The sequence below is a fragment of the Rhinoraja longicauda genome, chromosome 37, assembly GCF_053455715.1.
Source record: "Rhinoraja longicauda isolate Sanriku21f chromosome 37, sRhiLon1.1, whole genome shotgun sequence".
Lineage (NCBI taxonomy): Eukaryota > Metazoa > Chordata > Chondrichthyes > Rajiformes > Arhynchobatidae > Rhinoraja > Rhinoraja longicauda.
In genome coordinates this window covers 13,369,715-13,392,792 of record NC_135989.1, presented here as the reverse complement: position 1 = coordinate 13,392,792, position 23,078 = coordinate 13,369,715, and the positions used below count along the sequence as shown (strand labels likewise).

Genomic DNA, 23,078 nt, shown 5'->3' with positions numbered 1-23,078 from the left:
CTGGGTCCTCCATTGTCCCTCACGACAGTTCCCCCCCCACACTGGGTCCTCCATTGTCCATCACGACAGGTCCCCCCACACTGGGTCCTCCATTGTCCCTCACGGCAGTTCCCCCCCACACTGGGTCCTCCATTGTCCCTCACGGCAGTCCCCCCCACACTGGGTCCTCCATTGTCCCTCACGACAGGTCCCCCCCACACTGGGTCCTCCATTGTCCCTCACGACAGGTCCCCCCCACACTGGGTCCCCACTGTCTTCCCCTCCCCCCTCACTCTCATCGACCGCAAGCCCCACGTTGCCTCCAATGAGTCTCTTAAATAAGTTCATCTTCATAAGTTGTAGCAGCCCTCTATGGATAGAATCTGTGCACCTCATTCCAGCATAAGTTCATCAGTGATAGTAGAAGTAACCATTCAGCCCATCAAGTCTACTCCGCCATTCGATCATGGCTGATCTATCCCTCCCTCCTAACCCCATTCTCCTGCCTTCTCCCTATAACCCCTGACACCCGCACTGACCATGAATATATCTCTCTCTTCCTTAAAAATATCCATTGATTTGGCCTCCACAGCCTTCTATGGTAATGAGTTCCACAGATTGATCACCCTCTGGCTAAAGAAATTCCTCTTCATCTCCGTTCTAAAGGAACGTCCTTTTATTCTGAGGCTGTGCCCTCTGTTCCTGGACTCTCCCACTAGTGGAAACATCCTCTCCACATCCACTCTATCCAGGACTTTCACTATTCGTGATATGTTTCAAGTTGCCCCAAGTGGGTCTTAAACCAACTCTGAAAGGACGATGTGTCTTTCCAAGCACAGGCTCTGCAGTAATGTAGGAATACACAGCAGCCAACCTGTACACAGAGGTATCCCAGCCCACATGCACTAATGCCATCATGGCAGGAACATCAGCTTAGAGATACAGCGCAGAAACAGGCCCTTCGGCCCACCGAGTCCGTACCGACCAGCGATCCCCACACATTAACATTACTCCACACACAGTAGGGGCATATCAAAAGAAAAACTTTCACAGTCAGAGAGTTGTAAATCTGTGGAATTCCCTGCCTCAGAAGGCAGTGGAGGCCAATTCTCTGAATGCATTCAAGAGAGGGCTAGATAGAGCTCTTAAGGATAGTGGAGTCAGGGGGTATGGGGAGAAGGCAGGAACGGGGTACTGATTGAGAATGATCAGCCATGATCATATTGAATGGCGGTGCTGGCTCAAAGGGCCGAATGGCCTCCTCCTGCACCTATTGTCTATTGACAATTTACATTTATACTAGGCCAATTAACCTACAAACCTGTACGTCTTTGGCGAGTGGAAGGGAACTGAAGATCTCAGAGAAAACCCACGCAGGTCACGGGGAGAACGTACAAACTCTGTACAGACAGCACCCTAGTTGGGATGGAACCAGGGTCTCTGGCGCTGCAAGCTTGTAAGCCAACAGTTCTACCGTTACGCCACTGTGCTGCAGTTTCAGTGATGTTGGTCAATGGGGTATATAGAGTCGTACTGTAGCTCACTGGAGCCCTGTGAACTATCTTTAATCACACTTTATCGGACATCAATGCTATATCTTTGCACTAAATGTTGTACCCTTTATCTGTTCACTGTGGACAGCTTGATTGTATTCATGGGTAGTCTTCTCTTGGGACTGTATAGCACGCACACAAAATCTTTTCACTGAAGATAGACACAAAATGCTGGAGTAACTCAGCGGGTCAGGCAGCATCTCTGGAGGGAAGGAATGGGTGACGTTTCCGGTCGAGACCCTTCTTCAGACTGAGTGGGATGAAAGGGAAATGAGAGATATAGACTGCAATACAGAGAGATATTGAACAAAGAAATGAAAGATATGCAAACGATGATCAAGGAAACAGTCCATTGTTAGCTGCGGGGAAGGTGAAAACGAGTTGAAGACAATGAAACTCACCAGGTCGACGGTGGAACTCGTACTACGACTAGGGTGGGGGAGGGAATGAAAGAGAGGGGATGCAAGGGTTACTTGAAGTTCATTTCTTCTTGATTAATAAGGGGGTCAGGGGTTATGAGGAGAATGGGGTTAGGTGGGAAAGATAGATTAGCCACGATTGAATGGTGGAGCATAATCAATAGACAATAGACAATAGGTGCAGGAGGAGGCCATTCGGCCTTTCGAGCCAGCACCACCATTCAATGTGATCATGGCTGATCATTCTCAATCAGCACCCCGTTCCTGCCTTCTCCCAATACCCCCTGACTCCGCTATCCTTAAGAGCTCTGTCTAGCTCTATCTAACTCGATGGGCTGAATAGCCTCATTCTGTTCCTATCGCTTCTGAAATCAATTTTCAAGCTGCTGCCCACACGAATTATGAGGTGCTGTTCCTCCAATTTGCATTTTGTACCTCGGTACATGCGGCAATGATAAACTGAACTGAACGAAACGAAACTAATTCATAAAACTCTCGTCAAGCGAGACTCCTCAGGTTTTGTGTTTCTCCATCAGATGCTGAACCTCTTTGTGGCTGTGATCATGGACAACTTTGAGTACTTGACGAGGGACTCGTCCATCCTGGGTCCTCATCACCTGGATGAGTACGTCCGGGTGTGGGCTGAGTACGATCCTGCTGCCCGGTAAGTCTGTGTCTCCTTCCCCACGCCGGGAAATACGGGAAATGGGAACATCGTAGAAACACAGAAAATAGGAGGAGGCCAATCGGCCCTTCGAGCCAGCACCGCCATTCAATATGATCACGGCTGATCATCCAGAATCAGTAACCCGTTCCTGCTTTCTCCCCATATCCCTTGATTCCGTTGGCCCATAAGTGTTATATCTAACTCTCTCTTGAAAACATCCGGTGAATCGGCCTCCACTGCCTTCTGTGGCAGAGAATTCCAAAGATTCACAACTCTCTGACTGAAAAAGTTTTTCCTCATCTCAGTTCTAAATGGCCTACCCCTTATTCTTAAACTGTGGCCCCTTGTTCTGGACTCCCCCAACATTGGGAACATGTTTCCTGCCTCTAACGTGTCCAACCCCTTAATAATCTTATACGTTTCGATAAGATCTCCTCTCATCCTTCTAAATTCCAGTGTATACAAGCCGGGGTGTGCACGGACTCGGTGGGCCGAAAAGCCTGTACAGGTTCACAGCTCTCTGGGTAAAGCCAGATTAGCTAGGCACATGCACACTCGTGTTGGAAGCAGTATCCCTTAGCACCCATGGGATGGCGATGAGGTGCTCACTCTTTGTCCTGGGGGTCAGGGGGGCCAGCAGTAACATCTCCCGGCTCGCATCCAAGCATGACAGTTGCGGGAGGACCTGGGGTGGGGGTGGGGGCTTAGTGCCTGCATCCTTCTGGAAGAATTGACATACACTTCTTCTTTCAGGAGGGTGGAACCTCCCTGCATAACCTTTCTTGATTAGTACGGGTGTCTGGGGTTATGGGGAGAAGGCAGGAGAATGGGGTTAGGAGGGAGAGATAGATCAGCCACGATTGAACGGCAGAGCAGACTCGATGGGCCGAATGGCCTAATTCTACTCCTATTCCATTATGACCTGATAACCTCTTTAACCTCAGCTACAAGTTAGGAAAAGGGGACGTACAACAAGATCTGGGTGTCCTAGTGCATCAGTCACTGAAAGGAAGCATGCAGGTACAGCAGGCAGTGAAGAAAGCCAATGGAATGTTGGCCTTCATAACAAGGGGAGTTGAGTATAGGAGCATAGAGGTCCTTCTACAGTTGTACAGGGCCCTAGTGAGACCGCACCTGGAGTACTGTGTGCAGTTTTGGTCTCCAAATTTGAGGAAGGATATTCTTGCTATTGAGGGCGTGCAGCGTAGGTTTACTAGGTTAATTCCCGGAATGGCGGGACTGTCATATGTTGAAAGACTGGAGCGACTAGGCTTGTATACACTGGAATTTAGAAGGGTGAGAGGGGATCTTATCGAAACGTATAAGATTATTAAGGGGTTGGACACATTAGAGGCAGGAAACATGTTCCCAATGTTGGGGGAGTCCAGAACAAGGGGCCACAGTTTAGGAATAAGGGGTAGGCCATTTAGAACGGAGATGAGGAAAAACTTTTTCAGTCAGAGAGTTGTGAATCTGTGGAATTCTCTGCCTCAGAAGGCAGTGGAGGCCAATTCTCAGAATTCCATTCAAGAGAGAGCTAGATAGAGTTCTTAAGGATAGCGGAGTCAGGGGGTATGGGGAGAAGGCAGGAACGGGGTACTGATTGAGAATGATCAGCCATGATCATATTGAATGGCGGTGCTGGCTCGCAGGGCCGAATGGCCTACTCCAATATTGTCTATTGTCTAAAACATGATCATTTTCCAACTTTTCTGAGCTCTGATGTGCGGTCATTGAGTTGAAGCATTAATTCTATTCCTCTCTCTGCAGATGCTGCCTGACCCGCTGAGTCCTTTCCTTATTTCCCATTTCTAGCACCTGCAGTATTTTGATTTCCGATCCTTGAGAATCCCCTCTGCAGCCTCCGTAGTTCTGCTGCTTGCTCCCCATACAATGATTGTGGTTACACAGTCCTAGCTGATCTTTGTTGTCTTAATGAAACAATGCCTGCTGTAGGGCAGGTGAGCCCAGCTAGAGATTTGAGTCGATTCCAACCGACTGCTCCCTGCAAATGCTCCAGAAAGCGAGAGACCGTTTAATGAATCACCCCTCTGGTGTAAAAAAAAAAATGATCATTACACTGGCGATAGACACAAAATGCTGGAGTAACTCAGCGGGACAGGCAGCTTCTCTGGAGAGAAGGAATGGGTGACGTTTCAGGGTCGAGATCCTTCAGAAGAAGATGAAGGGTCTCGACCCGAAATGTCACCCATTCCTTCTCTCCAGAGATGCCGCCCGACCCGCTGGGATACTCCAGCATTTTGTGTCTATCTTTGGTGTAAGCCAGCATCTGCAGTTCCTCCCTACATCAGTACATTGGCAATGGGAACATGGAGAAGATTTTGAAGCAATCTGCCACTGAATACATTTCAAGAGAATACAAACCTTCCCTGTTTGCTTGAGGTAAATGTACGATAGTCATTGCTGCTATTCTTCTCCATTTCAGTCATCTTCGGAGTCTATAACCCCACACTGTGGAAGCTGGGTAGCTACACAAATGTCCCCTCGTCGGCCCTGTTGTGTGAAGTGAAAATAAGTTGCCCACTGAAAATGATAGCAGAGAAAATAAGTTGATCAGGGGTAGAATCGTGGCAACCAACTGGAATCCATGAGGGAGACACAAAATGCTGGAGTAACTCAGCGGGTCAGGCAGCATCTCTGGAGAGGAGGAATGGGTGACTTTTTGGGTCGAGACCCTTCTTCAGACCCGAAACGTCACCCATTACTTCTCTCCAGAGATGCTGCCTGACCCGCTGAGTTACTCCATCATTTTGTGTCAACCTTCGATTTAGACCAGCATCTGCAGTTTTTCTTCTACACATTGAATACATGAGGCCCTTCTTTGTTGGATCATAGTTCCCTTCTGCCCTTCCCCTACCTGTCACTAGACCGAATTAAAAGTGTGTTTGCGTTTTTATAAACTCCCCTCCTTTCGTGGTTTGTATTGCACCAGCCTTGTCCACCAGTTTCCGATGTTGTGTGTCGATCCTGCTGTGGTTTCTTCGTCAAATGTCTTCTGGGGTACCGTGTTATTTTAACAACAACAACAACAAAAATGTTTACTACAAGTTCTGTGCTGGAAATGTGTGCCTAATCTTAAATTTGTCCTGCATCAATTTAAAGTTGCATTGTGTTGTCAAGGCGTATCCTGGCTTTGAGATGTTACAAAAACCATATTGGTTTCTCACTGGAGTGTTACAGCTTCACAGCTTGCTCCAGAAATTACCCTGAGCGTCACTGTGGCACAGCAGTAGAGTTGCTGCCTTGCAGCGCCAGAGAGTGGTGAGAGGTGCTCTGGTTTCCTCTCACACACTTCTTCAGAAGAAAGGTCTCAACCCGAAACGTCACCCATTCCCTCTCTCCAGAGATGATGCCTGTCCCGCTGAGTTACTCCAGCATTTTGTGTCTACCTCAGGCTTGTAGGTTAATTGGCTTGGTATAATTGTAAATTGTAAATCGCCCCTTGTGTGGGTAGGACTAGGGTTAGACAATAGACAATAGACAATAGACAATAGGTGCAGGAGGAGGCCATTCGGCCCTTCGAACCAGCACCGCCATTCAATGTGATCATGGCTGATCATTCTCAATCAGTACCCCGTTCCTGCCTTCTCCCCATACCCCCTGACTCCACTATCCTTAAGAGCTCTATCTAGCTCTCTCTTGAATGCATTCAGAGAATTGGCCTCCACTGCCTTCTGAGGCAGAGAATTCCACAGATTCACAACTCTCTGACTGAATTTTTTTCTTCCTTATCTCAGTTCTAAATGGCCTACCCCTTATTCTTAAACTGTGGCCCCTTGTTCTGGACTCCCCCAACATTGGGAACATGTTTCCTGCCTCTAACGTGTCCAACCCCTTAATAATCTTATACGTTTCGATAAGATCTCCTCTCATCCTCCAATATTCCAGTGTATACAAGCTGGGGTGTGTGGGGTCGCTGGTCGGCACGGATTTGGTGGGCCGAAAAGCCTGTTTCCGCTCTGTATCTCTAAACTAAACTAAACTAAACCTTAATCATCCCCCAAATTCCTTGCAATTTATTTATGAAAATATTATTGACATTAAATGTTCAAGAAACTCTCCCTCTTCGGACCAAATCAATTAAAACATTTACTTTAATCTGCCAAACTTAAGATGGAGAGGAAAATGTTGGAGTAGAGCTTTCTGCCACAATAGCTGGTCAACTCAAGACTTTGTCTTTGTCCGGCCCACTCCCCTGGCATCAGTCTGAAGAAGGGTCTCGACCCGAAACGTCACCCATTCCTTCTCTCCAGAGATGCTGCCTGACCCGCTGAGTTACTCCAGCATTTTGTGTCCACATTCAGCCCAAGACCTTTGAGTACAGAGGAGTATGAAATTATTCCTGAGTTTGAGTCATTGACTTCCAGGGATTTACAACACAGACTGAGGTCCTTCGGCCCGTCATATCCATGCTAGCAAAATACCAAACACATAGATAGGAAAATAGGAAATAACTGGATAAATTATTGGGGAAATTATGTGAAGCAGGGGCCTGATGTATTATATACAAGTAGAGCTAATCTGATTAGGGGCAGCACGGTGACCCTGGTTCGATCCTGACCTCGGGTGCTGCTGACCATGTGGGTTTTATCCAGGGGCTCTGGTTTCCTCCCATCACCCAAAGATCTGCACGTTTGTAGGTTAATCGGCTTCAGTAAATTGTCCAGGATAAAAACTAGTGCTGATCGCTGGTCGGCACGGACTCGGTGGGCCGAAGGGCCTGTTTCCGTGCTGTATCTCTAAACTAAACTAAAAAAGATAATTGGGGTGATCAGTCCTGTTATAAGGCCACTGCCTACTGTGTGAGTCACACTGAATAAAACTTTGTCAAAAGGTAAGATAGGCAAATTAAATCTTTGCCATCCTCTGCAACTTTAAACATCTGGTTGTCTGGTTTGTTGGTGATTTTTGTTCTGAAAGTTACTCTTCCCAGAGTCTGTCGAAAGCAATACCCTGGTTCTATTCTGTTACAGTGTGATGGAGTCATCTAGCTGTTGTCTGCCATGCAGCTTGGGGGTTGCTATCATTAAGTGTGTTGATACCACAAGTTGTTGCCCATATCGATGTGGCAACCAATAGCTGATGCACAAAAGGAGGCCGGTTTCTTCCCATGTCCCAAAGACCTGCGGGTTTGTAGGTTAATTGACCTCTGTAAGATCATAAGGTTATAAGTGATAGGACTAGATTTAGGCCATTCGGCCCATCAAGTCTACTCCGCCATTCAATCATGGCTGATCTATCTCTTCCTCCTAACCCCATTCTCCTGCCTTAGACAATAGACAATAGACAATAAGTGCAGGAGTAGGCCATTCGGCCCTTCGAGCCAGCACCGCCATTCTATGTGATCATGGCTGGTCATTCTGAATCAGTACCCCGTTCCTGCCTTCCCCCATACCCCCTGACTCCACTATCCTTAAGAGCTCTATCTAGCTCTCTCTTGAATGTATTCAGAGAATTGGCCTCCACTGCCTTCTGAGGCAGAGAATTCCACAGATTCACAACTCTCTGACTGAAAAAGTTTTTCCTCATCTCAGTTCTAAATGGCCTACCCCTTATTCTTAAACTGTGGCCCCTTGTTCTGGACTCCCCCAACATTGGGAACATGTTTCCTGCCTCTAACGTGTCCAACCCCTTAATAATCTTATACGTTTCGATAAGATCCCCTCTCCCCATAACCCCTGACACCTGCACTAACCAAGAATCTATCTATCTCTGCCTTAAAAATATCCATTGACTTTGCCTCCACAGCCTTCTGTGGCAAAGAATTCCACAGATTCACCACCTTCTGACTGAAGAAATTCCTCCTCATCTCCTTCCCAACGGAACGTCCTTTAATTCTGAGGCTGTGACCTCTAGCCCTGGCCATTCACATTGAGCAAATCGTAACACCCTACCAAGCCTAACCTCCAGAGCTGAATGATTGATGCATTTTTAAATTGTTTTAATGAACGCCCCTTAGGTGGGCTTCTCAATCATAGTCATAGTTATACAGGCCCTTCTGCCCAACTCGTCCATGCCCCATCCAAGCTAGCCCCACCTGCCTGCATGTGGCCCATATCCCTGCAAACCTTTGCTATCCATGTACTTGTTCAAGTGTATGTTAAATATTGTTACTGTACCTGCTTTAACCACTTCCTGAGTTTTGTAAAAGGACCCCGACCTAAAATATTGTTTGTCCAGTCCCACCACCGTTGCCTGACCCGCTGAGTTCCCCCAGCAGTTTGATTTCTGCACACTGGTGAATCATCCCTGTGCCCTTTTCTAGCTTGTTCGCTCATTCTTGGGGTTTTAGGCATTGCTGGTGTCAGCGTCCGTCCGATTCCCATGAGAAGGCAGTAGTGAAGTATCTTGAACCATCTTGGACCATCCTCCTCCTCCTCATGCAGTGAGTGAGAGAAGTTCCACAATCCATACCCAAAGAACAATGGCGATCCATTGAGATGATTAGGATATGGAAGGGAAGCTGCCGGCAATGGTGTTCCTCAGTACCCGCTGCCCTTGTCCTGTCAAGTGGTTGAGATCATGGGTTTGTAGGCGATGTTGCCTTGTTGTTGATTCATTTCAAGTCACATTACAACCAGGTTCAATTCCACCTTGGGCGCAGCGGTAGAGTTGCTGCCTTACAGCGCCAGAGACCCGGGTTTGATCCTGACTATGGGCGCTGTCTGTACGGAGTTTGTCCGTTCACCCCGTGACCTGCATGGGTTTTCTCCGGGTGCTCCATTTTCCTCCCACACTCCAAAGTCGTACAGGTTTGTAGGTTAATTGGCTTAGGTGAATTCTAGTGTGTGTAGGATAGTGTTAGTGTGCGGGGATATCTGGCCGGCACGGACTCGGTGGGCCGAAGGGCCTGTTTCCGCGCTGTATCTCCAAAATCTAAAGAAAACACATTAATTTCCACTTCCTCAGATGTTCGTTTTGGCATCATATCCCCGTCCCAGATGTGGTTAAAGCTTTAATTATGATAAGGCTTCACTACCAATGAGAACCTTCACAAACTAACTCCACGTGAAAGACGTGCAGGTTTGCAGGTGAATTGGCTTGGTGTAAATGTAAATTGTCCCTAGTGTGTGTAGGATAGTGTTAGTGTGCGGGGATGTAAATTGTCCCTAGTGTGTGTAGGATAGTGTTAGTGTGCGGGGATGTAAATTGTCCCTAGTGTGCGTTAGTGTGCTGGTCGGTAAATTGTAAATCGTCCCTTGTGTGGGTAGGACTAGGGTTAGTGTGTGGGGATCGCTGGTCGGTGCGGACTCAGTGGGCCGAAGGGCCTGTTTCCATGCTGTATCTCTAAACTAAACTAAACTTGAACTGATGGAAGATTGGAGGGATGGAGAGATTGGGTTGCTGATCAACCCATCGGCTCAGGGAATGAACGGCACCTTGTGTTTGGTGGGATTGATCCACCGGGAACAGCTGCAAACCAGCCAATTGGATTGTCAGATGCGCTGCTGTGCTTGACGATGTTGTTTATTACCGTAAGCTGCTCGATGTCAATCTGTGAAAGTTCTGCTCACAGTTTGAACCTCACAGCCTTGTTTTCACTAACTGATTGTATTCTTTTTCCAGCGGTCGAATTCATTATAAGGATATGTACAGTTTATTGCGCTTTATCTCACCCCCTCTGGGATTAGGCAAGAAATGTCCTCATAGGGTGGCCTGCAAGGTTTGATTTCCACTAAGCTACCGACCTCGGCGTCAATGAATGAGTGTGCTTCCCTTCTTGTTTTGCATTTCTTGGAGTAGAATGTACAGGACAATGCAGCCGGCTAGACAACCCAGCATGAACAATGCACAACTACCTCTCGGCCTTGGATATTGCTGCTTGTTTGAACCAAAACCACTTGGCATCTTGGGTTTAAGTAGTGTTCATTGCTCTTGGGGGACGGACACTGCATTGACAAAGACCGCATCTCCTCACAACAAGCTTCTTCCTCATCAAAGATTTATCTTTCTGTGTGTCTCTATGCAATAGTTAAGACAATTGCATAGGAATTGGGTAATTTTTTGTGGTTGACCGACCCGTAAAAGAATAACCTTGTAATTTTTTTTGTGTTTTTTTTTTTTTTTTTCGTTTTGTTCCCTTCCGTTTTCGTTTTAACCCTTTCCGTTCGCCATGGACGCATTCTATTTATTGCCTCATTTCCGCTGGACAGAGGCCGCATCAGTTACACTGATATGTATGAGATGTTGAGACACATGTCTCCACCTTTAGGCCTTGGGAAGAAATGCCCTACGCAAGTTGCTTATAAGGTAGAAACGTGTCCTTAGTGTTCAGTGTGTCGGAGAAGCTCTGTGACCTTTGAACTGTTAGGGTCAGGGTTCGTGCAGTCCAAATGAAGTGGGAGGAGTCGGGAGAGGGTTATTGATCAATGCGATCAACCTATTAGGTTGGTGGGATGAATACCTAAAATCAAACCCAGTTTCCTTTAGGAGCCAATAATTTCCTAAAATTACCCACCGATAATTTCCTAAAATTACCCACATTTTCACAGCTAATTCACATCCTCACTGTATTTTGACCCAGCTCTTGATTTTCAAAAATTGATTGAATAAATTGGCCCTAGGTGCGTGAGACCAGGGGAAAATAAACCTCGATCTTTGCCATTAGAATCTAACAAACGGAGGTCCCAAGTGAGCCTTGCTGATCTTGCTGCATCTCACAGAAGCAAACACTCTTGTGTTCTTCCCCCACCCCACCTCCCTTTGATATGTTCCCATCTCCCCCTCCCATTCAAACAGTTTTCAGTGGCTCACTACCTTGCTAGGATCACGGACAAGCAAGCTGCCACCTTCTGCTGAGATAGTGTTAGTCTTTAAGGACTATCGTAGACAATAGGTGCAGGAGTAGGTTATTCGGCCCTTCGAGCCAGCACCGCCATTCAATGTGATCATGGCAGATCATTCACAATCAGTACCCCGTTCCTGCCCTCTCCCCATACCCCCTGACTCCACCATCTTGTGAGAAATGGTGCGGGGTTCCAAATCCTTTGAAGATTTGGTGCTCGTTATCTTATTAGCTCACCCTACACTCACTAGCGGTCCCACTAAATTAGGTTCTCTTCATTCTTGGAATGCGGATCTCAACACCTATGCCCAGCATTAGTTGTTCACCGAAGATAGACACAAAATGCTGGAGTAACTCAGCGGGTCAGGCAGCGTCTCTGGAGAGAAGGAATGGGTGACGTTTCGGGTCGAGTTTCGACATTTCGGGTCCGCTGAGTTACTCCGGTATTTGTGTCCATCTTCGGTGTAAATCAGCATCTGCAGTTCCTTCCCTCACATTAGCTGTCCATCCCTAATTGCCCCAGAACTGATTCAGTGGAGAATCAACCACGTTATTGCGTCTAGAGTCCCGTATTGGCTAGACCAGGCAACGCTGGCAAAATCTCCGTCACTGAAGGATATTAATGATCTGGATTGATAATTGATGTCAACCCAGCAGTAACTGCAGTCGAGGTAATTTAATTATTGGGGGGTCAATATTCCCCAGCTTCTGTGGTGGGATTCGAACTCAGTGCTCCAGAGCTCCAGTCCAGTAACATAATAAGTGGGCTGCTCTACTCCGAGAACCTCATAAGCTCCTGTATCCCCCACAACCCACGATAGCCATGATCAACACAGGTTGCTTTTTTTGTAAAGATAAAGCACCCTGAATTTAGCAACAATTAAGAAGAGGTTAGTGCTTAATATCCTCAGTCCACTTTTCCCTCCAGTCTCTCTTGAAAGCTCCAATTCTTCAATACAGGGTCCATAGTTACTTTTTTTTTTAATGCATTCCCAGTTTTTGTGGGCATTGTTTTGGCAAGGCCAGCGTTTATTGCTCATCCCAAATTGTCCTTCAGAAGGTCGTGGCGGGACACTTACTTGGTCTGCCGCTAACCTTGTGGTGAAAGAGCTCCCACGGTACTGTTGGGAAGGGAGTTCCACCAACAATGGGGGGGACCACAAGATAGACACAAAATGCTGGAGTAACTCAGCGGGACAGGCAGCATCTCTGGAGAGAAGGAATGGGTGACGTTTCAACCCGAAACGTCACCCATTCCTTCTCTCCAGAGATGCTGCCTGTCCTGCTGAGTTACTCCAACATTTTGTGATACCTTTGATTTGTACCAGCAGCATCTGTAGTTATTTTCCTACCCATTCAAACTGTGATTGGGAAACACAAGGGTAGACCGTGACCTTGGTATCATGGTAGTCTGTGCCAATGCTCACTGGACCTTGAGTAGATATTGTCCCCTTAAACCAATTCCAAGCTTTAAAGGTGTGGGCGTCCGGAGAGGGTCTTGTTCAAAATATTCAGAGACGCCCACATCCTTCTGTTGAGTGTGGAGTTTCAACCTTTGAATAATCTCTGGAGCGCTGCATTTAGGAAGGCCGGCCACACATTGAGGAAGGACACAAAGTGTAGAGTTCCCTTGTCCCACACAGGAGAATCCCCTCTGGAGATTTCAAGAGACCCAGAGAGGCTGTGAGATCTGAATGGTAGATGGAAATAGTAACATTTATCCCACCCCGCCCTAAAACAGCGTTGGCACTCTGAATATAAATCCAGTTTAAATCCAGCCTCTTTAGCTTTGCAAAATCTAAATTGGGATGGAGGGGCAAGAGATACCATTTATTTAATGGATCCAAACAATATATCTTTTAATACATTTAAATAAATAAAGTTGTTTAACAAAAAGCACACTCCCCCCCTTCCTGTGGGTTGCATGACTTCCGTTGTGTGTTTCAGAGAGGGCAGTTCCATTTATTTTCAGGTATCTAGGTTGAAGGAGAGCTACTATCACTCTTCCAGTTCACCACCTCCGAACGTTTAGCCGTTACTAACTTTTCCAGCTGCGACCTATTTTTTTGTTTTTCCTTTCTGTCAATGCAGTTCTAACCTGTATTGGTCCCTTTTATTCCCTCTACATCACCCACCTAGTTTATCACGAATGCTCGCTCCACATCCTGCATGCTGTGGTGTACTGATGTGCCAACATTGATAGGCAAGTTGTGTGCCGAACAATGGGGCAATCCCAAATTCTAGCCGAGGTTGGCAAATGAGTGTTGTGCATATTACAACATATTTAACACCAAATAAATTGGTGTGTATGAATGTATATTTAACACCAAATAAATTGGTGTGTAATTTAAGACCAAATAAATTGGTGTGTATGAGAGCATATTTAACACCAAAAAAATTGGTGTGTTTGATGGCATATTTAGCACCAAATAAATTGGTGTGTAATTTAAGACCAAATAAATTGGTGTGTTTGATGGCATATTTAACACCAAAAAAATTGGTGTGTTTGATGGCATATTTAACACCATATAAATTGGTGTGTAATTTAAGACCAAATAAATTGGTGTGTTTGATGGCATATTTAGCACCAAATAAATTGGTGTGTAATTTAAGACCAAATAAATTGGTGTGTTTGATGGCATATTTAACACCAAAAAAATTGGCGTGTTTGATGGCATATTTAACACCATATAAATTGGTGTGTAATTTAAGACCAAATAAATTGGTGTGTATGAGAGCATATTTAAGACCAAATAAATTGGTGTGTTTGACGGCATATTTAATACCAAAAAAATTGCCGTGTTTGATGGCATATTTAACACCATATTTAAAACCAAATGCAGTTGTGCATATGACAGCTTATAAATAAATTTGTGCATACAACCGCATATTTAACACCAAAATCAAGTTAATTTGTCATTGAATTGCAAACAAATCAATGATAAAAAAATGTTCACTGGAATCTCTGTAGTCCAGGAATTAAATGAGAACAGAATATCTTATTAAAAGTTTCAATGTTGGCAAAACAAGGCACCCAACTGATGCATGAATTTTTCACTTGAAGTCACGTTAATTCATGATTTCCCTCTCTTTTCCAGCCCATGGATAACCTTTCCTTCCTGTTTCCTCTTCCTTCCCTAAGCTCAATTGTTTTGTTAAACTCGGACGCAACGCGTCCAGTTTTTAGGCCGCAGAGGTTAGGTTGTGATGGTGAATGTGTGGGCGTCCGGAAAGGGTCTTGCTCAAAAGATTCAGAGACGCCCCCATCCTTCTGTTGGGTGTGGGTTTCAACCGTTGGAGAATCTCTGGAGAGCATGCATTTAGGATGTGCTGCAGGCCGACCACACAAAGAGGTCCCTCTCTCCTAGATGCTTCCTGACATAGAAACATAGAAACATAGGAGTAGGCCATTCGGCCCTTCGAGCCTGCACCGCCATTCAATATGATCATGGCTGATCATCCAACTCAGTATCCTGTACCAGCCTTCTCTCCATACCCCCTGATCCCTTTAGCCACAAGGGCCACATCTAACTCCCTCTTAAATATAGCCAATGAACTGGCCTCAACTACCTTCTGTGGCAGAGAATTCCACAGATTCACCACTCTCTGTGTGAAAAAAAACTTTCTCATCTCGGTCCTAAAAGACGTCCCCCTTATCCTTAAACTGTGACCCCTTGTTCTGGACTTCCCCAACATCGGGAACAATCTTCCTGCATCTAGCCTGTCCAACCCCTTAAGAACCTGCTGAGTTACTACAGCATTTTGTGATACCTTAGGTTGTGATGGTGGCCATGAGGTCATAAGGGATAGAAGAAGAATTAGGCCATTTGGCCCATCAAGTCTACTCGGCCATTCAATCATGGTTGATCTATCCCTCCCTCCTAACCCCATTCTCCTGCCTTCTCCCCACAACCGCTGACACCTGTATTGTGCATATCATCATCGATGGAATTGGCCTAGCGAGAGTAAAGGTGGTCCATTTATGGCAGTGAAGTCCTGTAGTGCCTCAGGGCTTCCTTGCTGCCTAGATCTTCTGATCCCTCTCTCTCATCTGTTGATCCTGAGTTCTCAGAGCTCAGTTCTTCATCCCGGCTTTCTGCGGGAGATGGTAGAAATTTACCCCACAACAGAAGGCCGATCGCCCTTGGTGTCCATGCCAACGGAAGCAGAACAACACAGGGTAACCCATTTCCCCAAAAAATTCTCAAGGAAAGACACCAAATGCTGGAGTAACTCAGCGGGCCAGACAGCATCCCTGGAGAACATGATTAGCTGATGTTTCGAAAAAGTCTAAAGATGGCTTCCGACCCGAAACGTCACCTACCCATGTTCTCCAGGGATGTTGCCTAACCTGCTAAGATACACCAACATTTTGTGTTTACCTTTGGTATAAACCAGCATCTGCAGTTCCTTCCCGCACATCTGCAGTTCCTCCCTGCACATCTGCAGTTCCTTTTTGCACATCTGCAGTTCCTCCTGCACATCTGCAGTTCCCCACACATCTACAGTTCCTCCCTGCACATCTGCAGTTCCCCACACATCTGCAGTTCCTCCCTGCACATCTGCAGTTCCTTTTTGCACATCTGCAGTTCCTCCCTGCACATCTGCAGTTCCTTCTTGCACATCTGCAGTTCCTCCCTGCACATCTGCAGTTCCTCCCTGCACATCTGCAGTTCCTTCTTGCACATCTGCAGTTCCTCCCTGCACATCTGCCATTCCTTCCCACACATCTGCAGTTCCTTCCTCCACATCTGCAGTTCCTCCCTGCACATCTGCAGTTCCTTGCTCTCCCAAACATTCTCCTTGATTTCTCCCTTTCAAGGGAAAGACGGAGATTTTTAGACACAAAGAAAGATCAAGAATAAGTATCATGGGCTTCACATTAGAATGGAGGATCACCTTGCACCTATTAGCTCAATAACAGCTGTTCAGATTTCCCATATAGTTTGTTAGCCAACACTCTGGTATAGGGTAGGGTAAAGGACTTGGTAAACTGTTGGTTTAAAGAGCAGATGAGTTGTGTGAGAGGAATTGGGGTTCTTGTCAAGACACTTGCCTAGAGATCTTTACCCCATTCTTTGCCTGGTTCCCCTTTCAAGGGTCCGAAGAAGGGTCTCAACACAAAACGTCACCAATTCCTTTTCTCCAGAGATGCTGTCTGGCCCGCCGAGTTACTCCAGCAACTTGTGACCAGCCCCTTTGAAGAAGATGTTTTAAATCAGCAGAGGGTTTATGAGCAGCAGTAGCTGATCGTGCACCCACCCCCATGGAAACTGCCCACCCCTCCCCTCTTACACCCCTTTGCCCTGGATGGTCCATATACAAGCCCCCCCCCCCCCCTCACCCATTCACCACTGAATGCTACCCTCCCACTTCTACCGTACCTTTGCTGTTAACCCTGTTAAACCCTCAAAACTAAGCAATCCAATAGACAATAGGTGCAGGAGTAGGCCATTCGGCCCTTCGAGCCAGCACCGCCATTCACCGTGATCATGGCTGATCATCCACAATCAGTACCCCGTTCCTGCCTTCTCTCCATACCCCCTATCATTAAGAGCTCTATCTAACTCTCTCTTGAAAGCGTCCACAGAATTGCCCCCCACTGCCTTCTGAGGCAGAGTTAGCACTTCACTGTTTCAATATCTTCCTCATTCCATCCCTCTCCCTGTCTCCGAATTCTAGTTCAACGCTATAGATCTCAGAAGTGTCTGAAGGAGGGTCTCGACCCGAAACGTCACCCATTCCTTTCCCCCTGAGATGCTGCCTGACCCGCTGAGTTACTCCAGCATTTTGTGTCTTATCTTCGGTGTAAACCAGCACCTGCAGTTCCATCCTTCACGCCTGGTGAATGTGCACTCTGTTTTACCTTAACAGGGAGCTTTTATTGCATGATCACAGTGGTCAAAGAACTGCGTGGATCAAAACTGTACTGCAGTTTGCAAACATCAATTAATAAATTCAAACATTATCATTCGTATCCAAGGCGCACTTGAGATCTCGTGGTGAGACCAGCGTTCACAGAAGGCTTCCAAAGTCCCTGTGGACACCATGTGTTCCCTCTCCAGGGGATTGAAGTCCGGAAGAGGGGCAGTAGTCGACTCTGGTAGGACCCTCGACAGCCCACTGCCTTGGACTCTTGAATGGCCATCTTGGCCAGACCCAGGAGCAAATCCACAGAGAGATCTATCCACATCCTCCAGAGACGCTTTGTGTCTTCTCCTGTGCATGTGACTGAAAAATTCAAAGCCGGCAGAAAAGACAAGAACTGCTCCTGAAAAAAAACAACAGCAGGAGATGATGCTAACATTAGCCACTCCAGCATCCAGCTGGTGATCCACATTCTTACGCAGAAGCACAGGCCCAACTTTTATAAAACTCCCATTCGTAAAATCCACAAACATCAGACGTTTCTGACAGTTTCCTTTCTTGATTGCAAAGAGACTGGTGAGATGTACAGATCACACTTACATAGAACCATAGAAAATAGGTGCAGGAGTAGGCCATTCGGCCCTTCGAGCCAGCACCGCCATTCAATATGATCATGGCTGATCATTCTCAATCAATACCCTGTGAGACCCTGATAAATAGATCCAAATCTATTTATTTTTAAACGAGCTGCCCTTCGAAATTCATCCTCTGATTTCACCCTCTGTGTCTCTACTCCTCTGTGTGTTTACCCCACTCTATCCATGGGCTTTACCTTCATTCTCTTTGACATTTCATGCCCTCCCAGACCACGAGGTGACAAGGAGTGCCAGGGATTTTCTGTGCTGGTGGGAAGAATGGTTTGTTGGACCTAGTGACACTTTTGCAAATCATTTCTGAGCTGCTGTGGTAGCACACACATGGAATTGTTGTATAACTCTTAAGCATGACGCTAGTGATATTCACGGTGAGAGTTAAACCCTACTCAATATACCCCACCTCCCTTGTCCTGGTTAGCACCTCAGTATTTGTTCACAGCAGCTTTATCTTGGGTCTGAGCATCTTCTGAATGCAGGCAGAGTGTAATGTACTGTCCAATTCAGTACATCTGCAAATTCTAAGAGGAAGACTGCAAGATAACAAGACTGATTGATTGATAGATACTTTATTGAGTTTGTACGTTCTCCCCGTGACCTGCGTGGGTTTTCTCAGCAAGTCAGAGGGCAGTGGAGGCCAATTCTCTGAATACATTCAAGAGAGAGCTGGATAGAGCTCTTAAGGATAGCGGAGTCAGGGGGTATGGGGAGAAGGCAGGAACGGGGTACTGATTGTGAATGATCAGCCATGATCACATTGAATGGCGGTGCTGGCTCGAAGGGCCGAATGGCCTACTCCTACACCTATTGTCTATTGTCTATTGTCTAATCTTCGGTTTCCTCCCACACTCCAAAGACGTACAGGCTTGTCGGTTAATTGGCTTGATGTGAAATTGTCCCTAGTGTGTGTAGGATAGTGTTAATGTGCGGGGATCGCTGGTCGGTGCGGACTCGGTGGGCCGAAGGGCCTGTTTCCGCGTTATATCTGCAAACCAAACTAAACGGAACTACATGCCACCAGGATGGAGATAGTAACCAAGGCCATAGGCGATAAGTGGAAGTGCAAATGGTGGAAGGTAGTGAGAAGGGAAGGTGGGGAGAGAAATGGAGAGCTCTAGGCCGGGTTGGTGGGTGGAGGGGAAGCAAGAAGATGGGGTTGGTGGGTGGATGCGTCCTGAAGAAAGATCCCGAAGAAAGATCTTTTATAACAAGTCAGGGTCAGTGGGTGGCACGGTGGTCTCAGCGCTAGACCTGCTGCCCCACATCGCCAGGGACTCGGGTTCGATCCTGACCACGGGTGCTGTCTGTGCAAAGGTTGTACTGCACACGCCCTGTGAAAGCGTGGGTTTTCTCCGGTTCCCTCCCGTGTTCCAAAGACGTGCGGGCACGCAGGTGAATTGGCTTTTGTATCGTGTGTAAAGGATGCAAAAGTGGGAGGACATAGAACTTGTGCATAGCTGATGGGTGGACAGGTGGACTCGGAGGGCTGAAGGGCCTGTTTCCACACTGCGCCTCTAAAACAAAAGAAAAAAGTGTTCCAGAAATGGCCTCCTCCATTCCTAACTCAGCACCAGTGAATGTCTGTCACTTCTTCCTCACTCGTGGTCCTTTCTCTTCCCGTTATCTCCTTCTCTCTCTCTCTCTCTCTCTCTCTCTCTCTCTCTCTCTCTCCCCCCCCCCTTTCCCTCTCTCCATTACTGCCATAAAACTCCTCTGAAAGAAAATATATCTTTGAAACCATCCCATTGTTTTGATTGCAGCCAATGCACCATCCCTGATTTACTGGGGGAAATACTGGATGCCGCTGTTAATGATCTCTGAATGACGCTCCAACGCACTGGGGGAGCAGATTTTAAGCATTAGCATAGTTGCGAATGGAATCCAGCGTCTTATCCTTAGATTGCTTCTGGTCCAGTGTAACTGCCTTGCATGTTGTGTGGGGAATACCTGTGTGCATGCTGCATGCGTCTGCATCCCTCTGTATTTGTTAACTGGATGTCAGTACCTCAAGTGAACCTGGGAATGCCCACTGCTTGGTGTCACGTCCCGCGGATTGTGCGTGTGTGTGTGTGTGTGTTTGTGCGTGCGTATGCGTATTCGATTGCAATTGTGTCCTAAGTGCTTGGGTTTTGTACACAAATGGAATGACTTGTTTGAGGCGATATTGGAAAGGAACCACGATGGTCTCCGCTGTGCACCAGGCCGCTGATGGTGCTCTGGGCTAGGTTTGTTGTGTGGTTGCTTCTCCACAGAGGCTCTTGCGAATGGACTTGCCGGTTGCCGAGGACAACAGCGTGCATTTCAACTCCACTCTCATGGCTCTGATCAGAACAGCCTTGGACATCAAAATCGCTAAAGGTAAGACTGCCTCGCTGTGACGGACAAAGCACACCGACGCCTCTACTCCCTTAGAAGGCTTAGGAAGTCTGGCTTGTCCCCAACGACTCCCACCGACATCTACAGATCTGAGTTGGAATCTTGGAATGATTTCTCGTTGCAGTTGGACGCTGAACCAGATTGATTCCTGGGATGGCAGGACTTTCATATGAAGAAAGACTGGATAGACTCGGCTTGTGCTCGCTGGAATTTAGAAGATTGAGGGGGGATCTTATAGAAACGTACAAAATTCTTAAGGGGTTGGACAGGCTAGATGCGGGAAGATTGTTCCCGATGTTGGGGAAGTCCAGAACAAGGGGTCACAGTTTAAGGATAAGGGGGAAGTCTTTTAGGACTGAGATGAGAACGTTTTTTTTCACACAGAGAGTGGCGAATCTGTGGAATTCTCTGCCACAGAAGGTAGTTGAGGCCAGTTCATTGGCTATATTTAAGAGGGAGTTAGATGTGGCCCTTGTGGCTAAAGGGATCAGGGGGTATGGAGAGAAGGCAGGTACGGGATACTGAGTTGGATGATCAGCCATGATCATATTGAATGGCGGTGCAGGCTCGAAGGGCCGAATGGCCTACTCCTGCACCTATTTTCTATGTTTCTATGTCCCAGTTTTCCACAGTAGTGAATCTGAACTCCACTAACAAATCACTGGAATCATTTTATTACTGTGTAACTTTGTAGTGTGATCATCTCGTAGAACAGGTTGGGTCTTTATTCTTTGGAGCGTAGAAGGTTGAGGGGGAATTGATAGAGGTTTTTAAAATTTTAAGAGGGACGGACAGAGTTGACGTGGGTAGGCTTTTCCCTTTGAGAGTGGGGAAGATTCCAACAAGGGGACATAACTTCAGAATTAAGGGACAAAAGTTTAGGGGTAACATGAGGGGTAACTTCTTTACTCAGAGGGTGGTGGCTGTGTGGAATGAGCATCCGGTGGAAGTGGTGGAGGCTGGCTCGATTTTATTATTTAAGAGTAAATTGGATAGGTATATGGATGGGAGGGGATTGGAGGGTTATGGTCTGAGAGCAGGTAGATGAGACTAGGTCAGAGAAAGTGGTCGGCGTGGACTGGTAGGGCCGAACGGGCCTGTTTCCGTGCTGTAATTGTTATATGGTTATATGGTTTAAAAGCATTTTATCGAGATGCATTGCAGCACAGTTATTTTACAATCAATTAATATCTTTAGCATAGTTAGTGAAGTTAAATATCCTATTACCTGAATGTCTACTAACAAAAACTGTGCATGTTAAGTAATTGATTTATTTTGTTTAGAAGGTAAAGGAATTTCACAGCAAGGTTCCATCCAAGATAGCAAGAAATTACAGAGTTGTGGACACAGCCCAGACTATTGCCCACTTGAAACCAGAACTCTAATCGTTAAGATTCTACCCCCTAATCCTAGGCACCCAAACCAGCCGCAGTCCTTCCTCTTAATCTGGATCTTCTTTCTCCTCAAGATTTTTAAAACACACAGATCCATTTTATTTATTTATGGCCCCGCTCAGTTTAAACCTGATCTAAACCACTGGTCGGTACAGAGGTGGCTGATTATACCTTGTGCCAGGTGGATGCGAAGATGAGCAGTTCATTTCAGTTTTAGTTTATTGTCAAAATGCTGGAGTAACTCAGCAGGTCAGGCAGCATCTCGGGAGAGACGGAATGGGTGACGTTTCGGGTCGAGACCCTTCTTCAGACTGATGTCCCGCACCCCTGACATCAGTCTGAAGAAGGGCCTCGACCCAAAACGTCACCCATTCCTTCTCTCCCGAGATGCTGCCTGACCTGCTGAGTTACTCCAGCATTTTGTGAATAAAAACCTTCGATTTGTACCAGCATCTGCAGTTATCTTCTTATACTACTTAGTTTATTGTCACGTGTTACAGTGAAAAGCTTTCGTTGCGCGCTGGCCTGTTAAAGCCTCCGCCCTCGCTCTGAAATAACAAACACCGTCAGACACTAAGATGCTCTTAGTAAAGTCCCAACTGTATTACCCGAGCGGGAGGGGGAGAGACACTGCAAGTATGGTCACGTACTTGCCAGCTCCTCGCGTCCCCACTCAATTATTTTGTGCACTGCCGGTATATTTATACACGAGCGGTCACGGTCCAGCTAATCACACAAGCAGCACATTTCTGCACCGGTTTTCATTGTCTAGAACAGACTTGTTGTTCTCTGCCGTACTACTTGTTATCGGGCCTTTCACCTTCAGTCAAAACACCCTCTACAGTTCTGCAAAACAACCTGTTATACTTTAGCTAGCAATTCTAAGTAAGCACATCAGGCTCACCACACGCAACATGCAACCTGTACACATTAACTCTTAAACCCTAATCCTCCTCTACACCTTCCACTTTCACCTTCCACCCCACCAGCCAACAAATCATCCGCCAACATTTCCGTCACCTACAACGGGACCCCACCACTGGCCACATCTTCCCATCCCCTCCCCTTTCTGCGTTCCGCAGAGACCGTAACTCCCTGGTCCACTCGTCCCTTCCTACCCAAACCACCCCATCCCCGGGCACTTTCCCCTGCAACCCCAGGAGATGCAACACCTGTCCCTTTACCTCCCCCCTCAACTCCATCCAAGGACCCAAACAGTCTTTCCAGGTGAGACAGAGGTTCACCTGCACCTCCTCCAACCTCATCTATTGCATCCGCTGTTCTAGATGTCAACTTCTTTACATCGGCGAAACCAAGCGCAGGCTCGGCAATCGCTTCGCTCAACACCTTCGTTCAGTCCGCC

At 46.8% G+C, this 23,078-nt stretch overlaps 1 protein-coding gene across 10 annotated transcripts in view; it reads left to right on the top strand.

Moving 5' to 3' along the window:
- LOC144610509 (voltage-dependent P/Q-type calcium channel subunit alpha-1A-like) overlaps positions 1-23,078 on the top strand; it is a 398,212-nt gene that overhangs the window by 322,768 nt on the left and 52,366 nt on the right. For 7 of the 10 annotated variants that reach the window (XM_078429262.1, XM_078429264.1, XM_078429267.1 and 4 more), the window contains exons 34-36: positions 2,488-2,615; positions 10,206-10,302; positions 20,198-20,303. In XM_078429262.1, the coding sequence (XP_078285388.1) occupies positions 2,488-2,615; positions 10,206-10,302; positions 20,198-20,303 (331 nt within the window). Of the gene's footprint in view, positions 1-2,487; positions 2,616-10,205; positions 10,303-10,792; positions 10,890-20,197; positions 20,304-23,078 lie in introns of all 10 variants that reach the window. The other 3 variants (XM_078429269.1, XM_078429261.1, XM_078429265.1) reach the window with 2 other exon arrangements.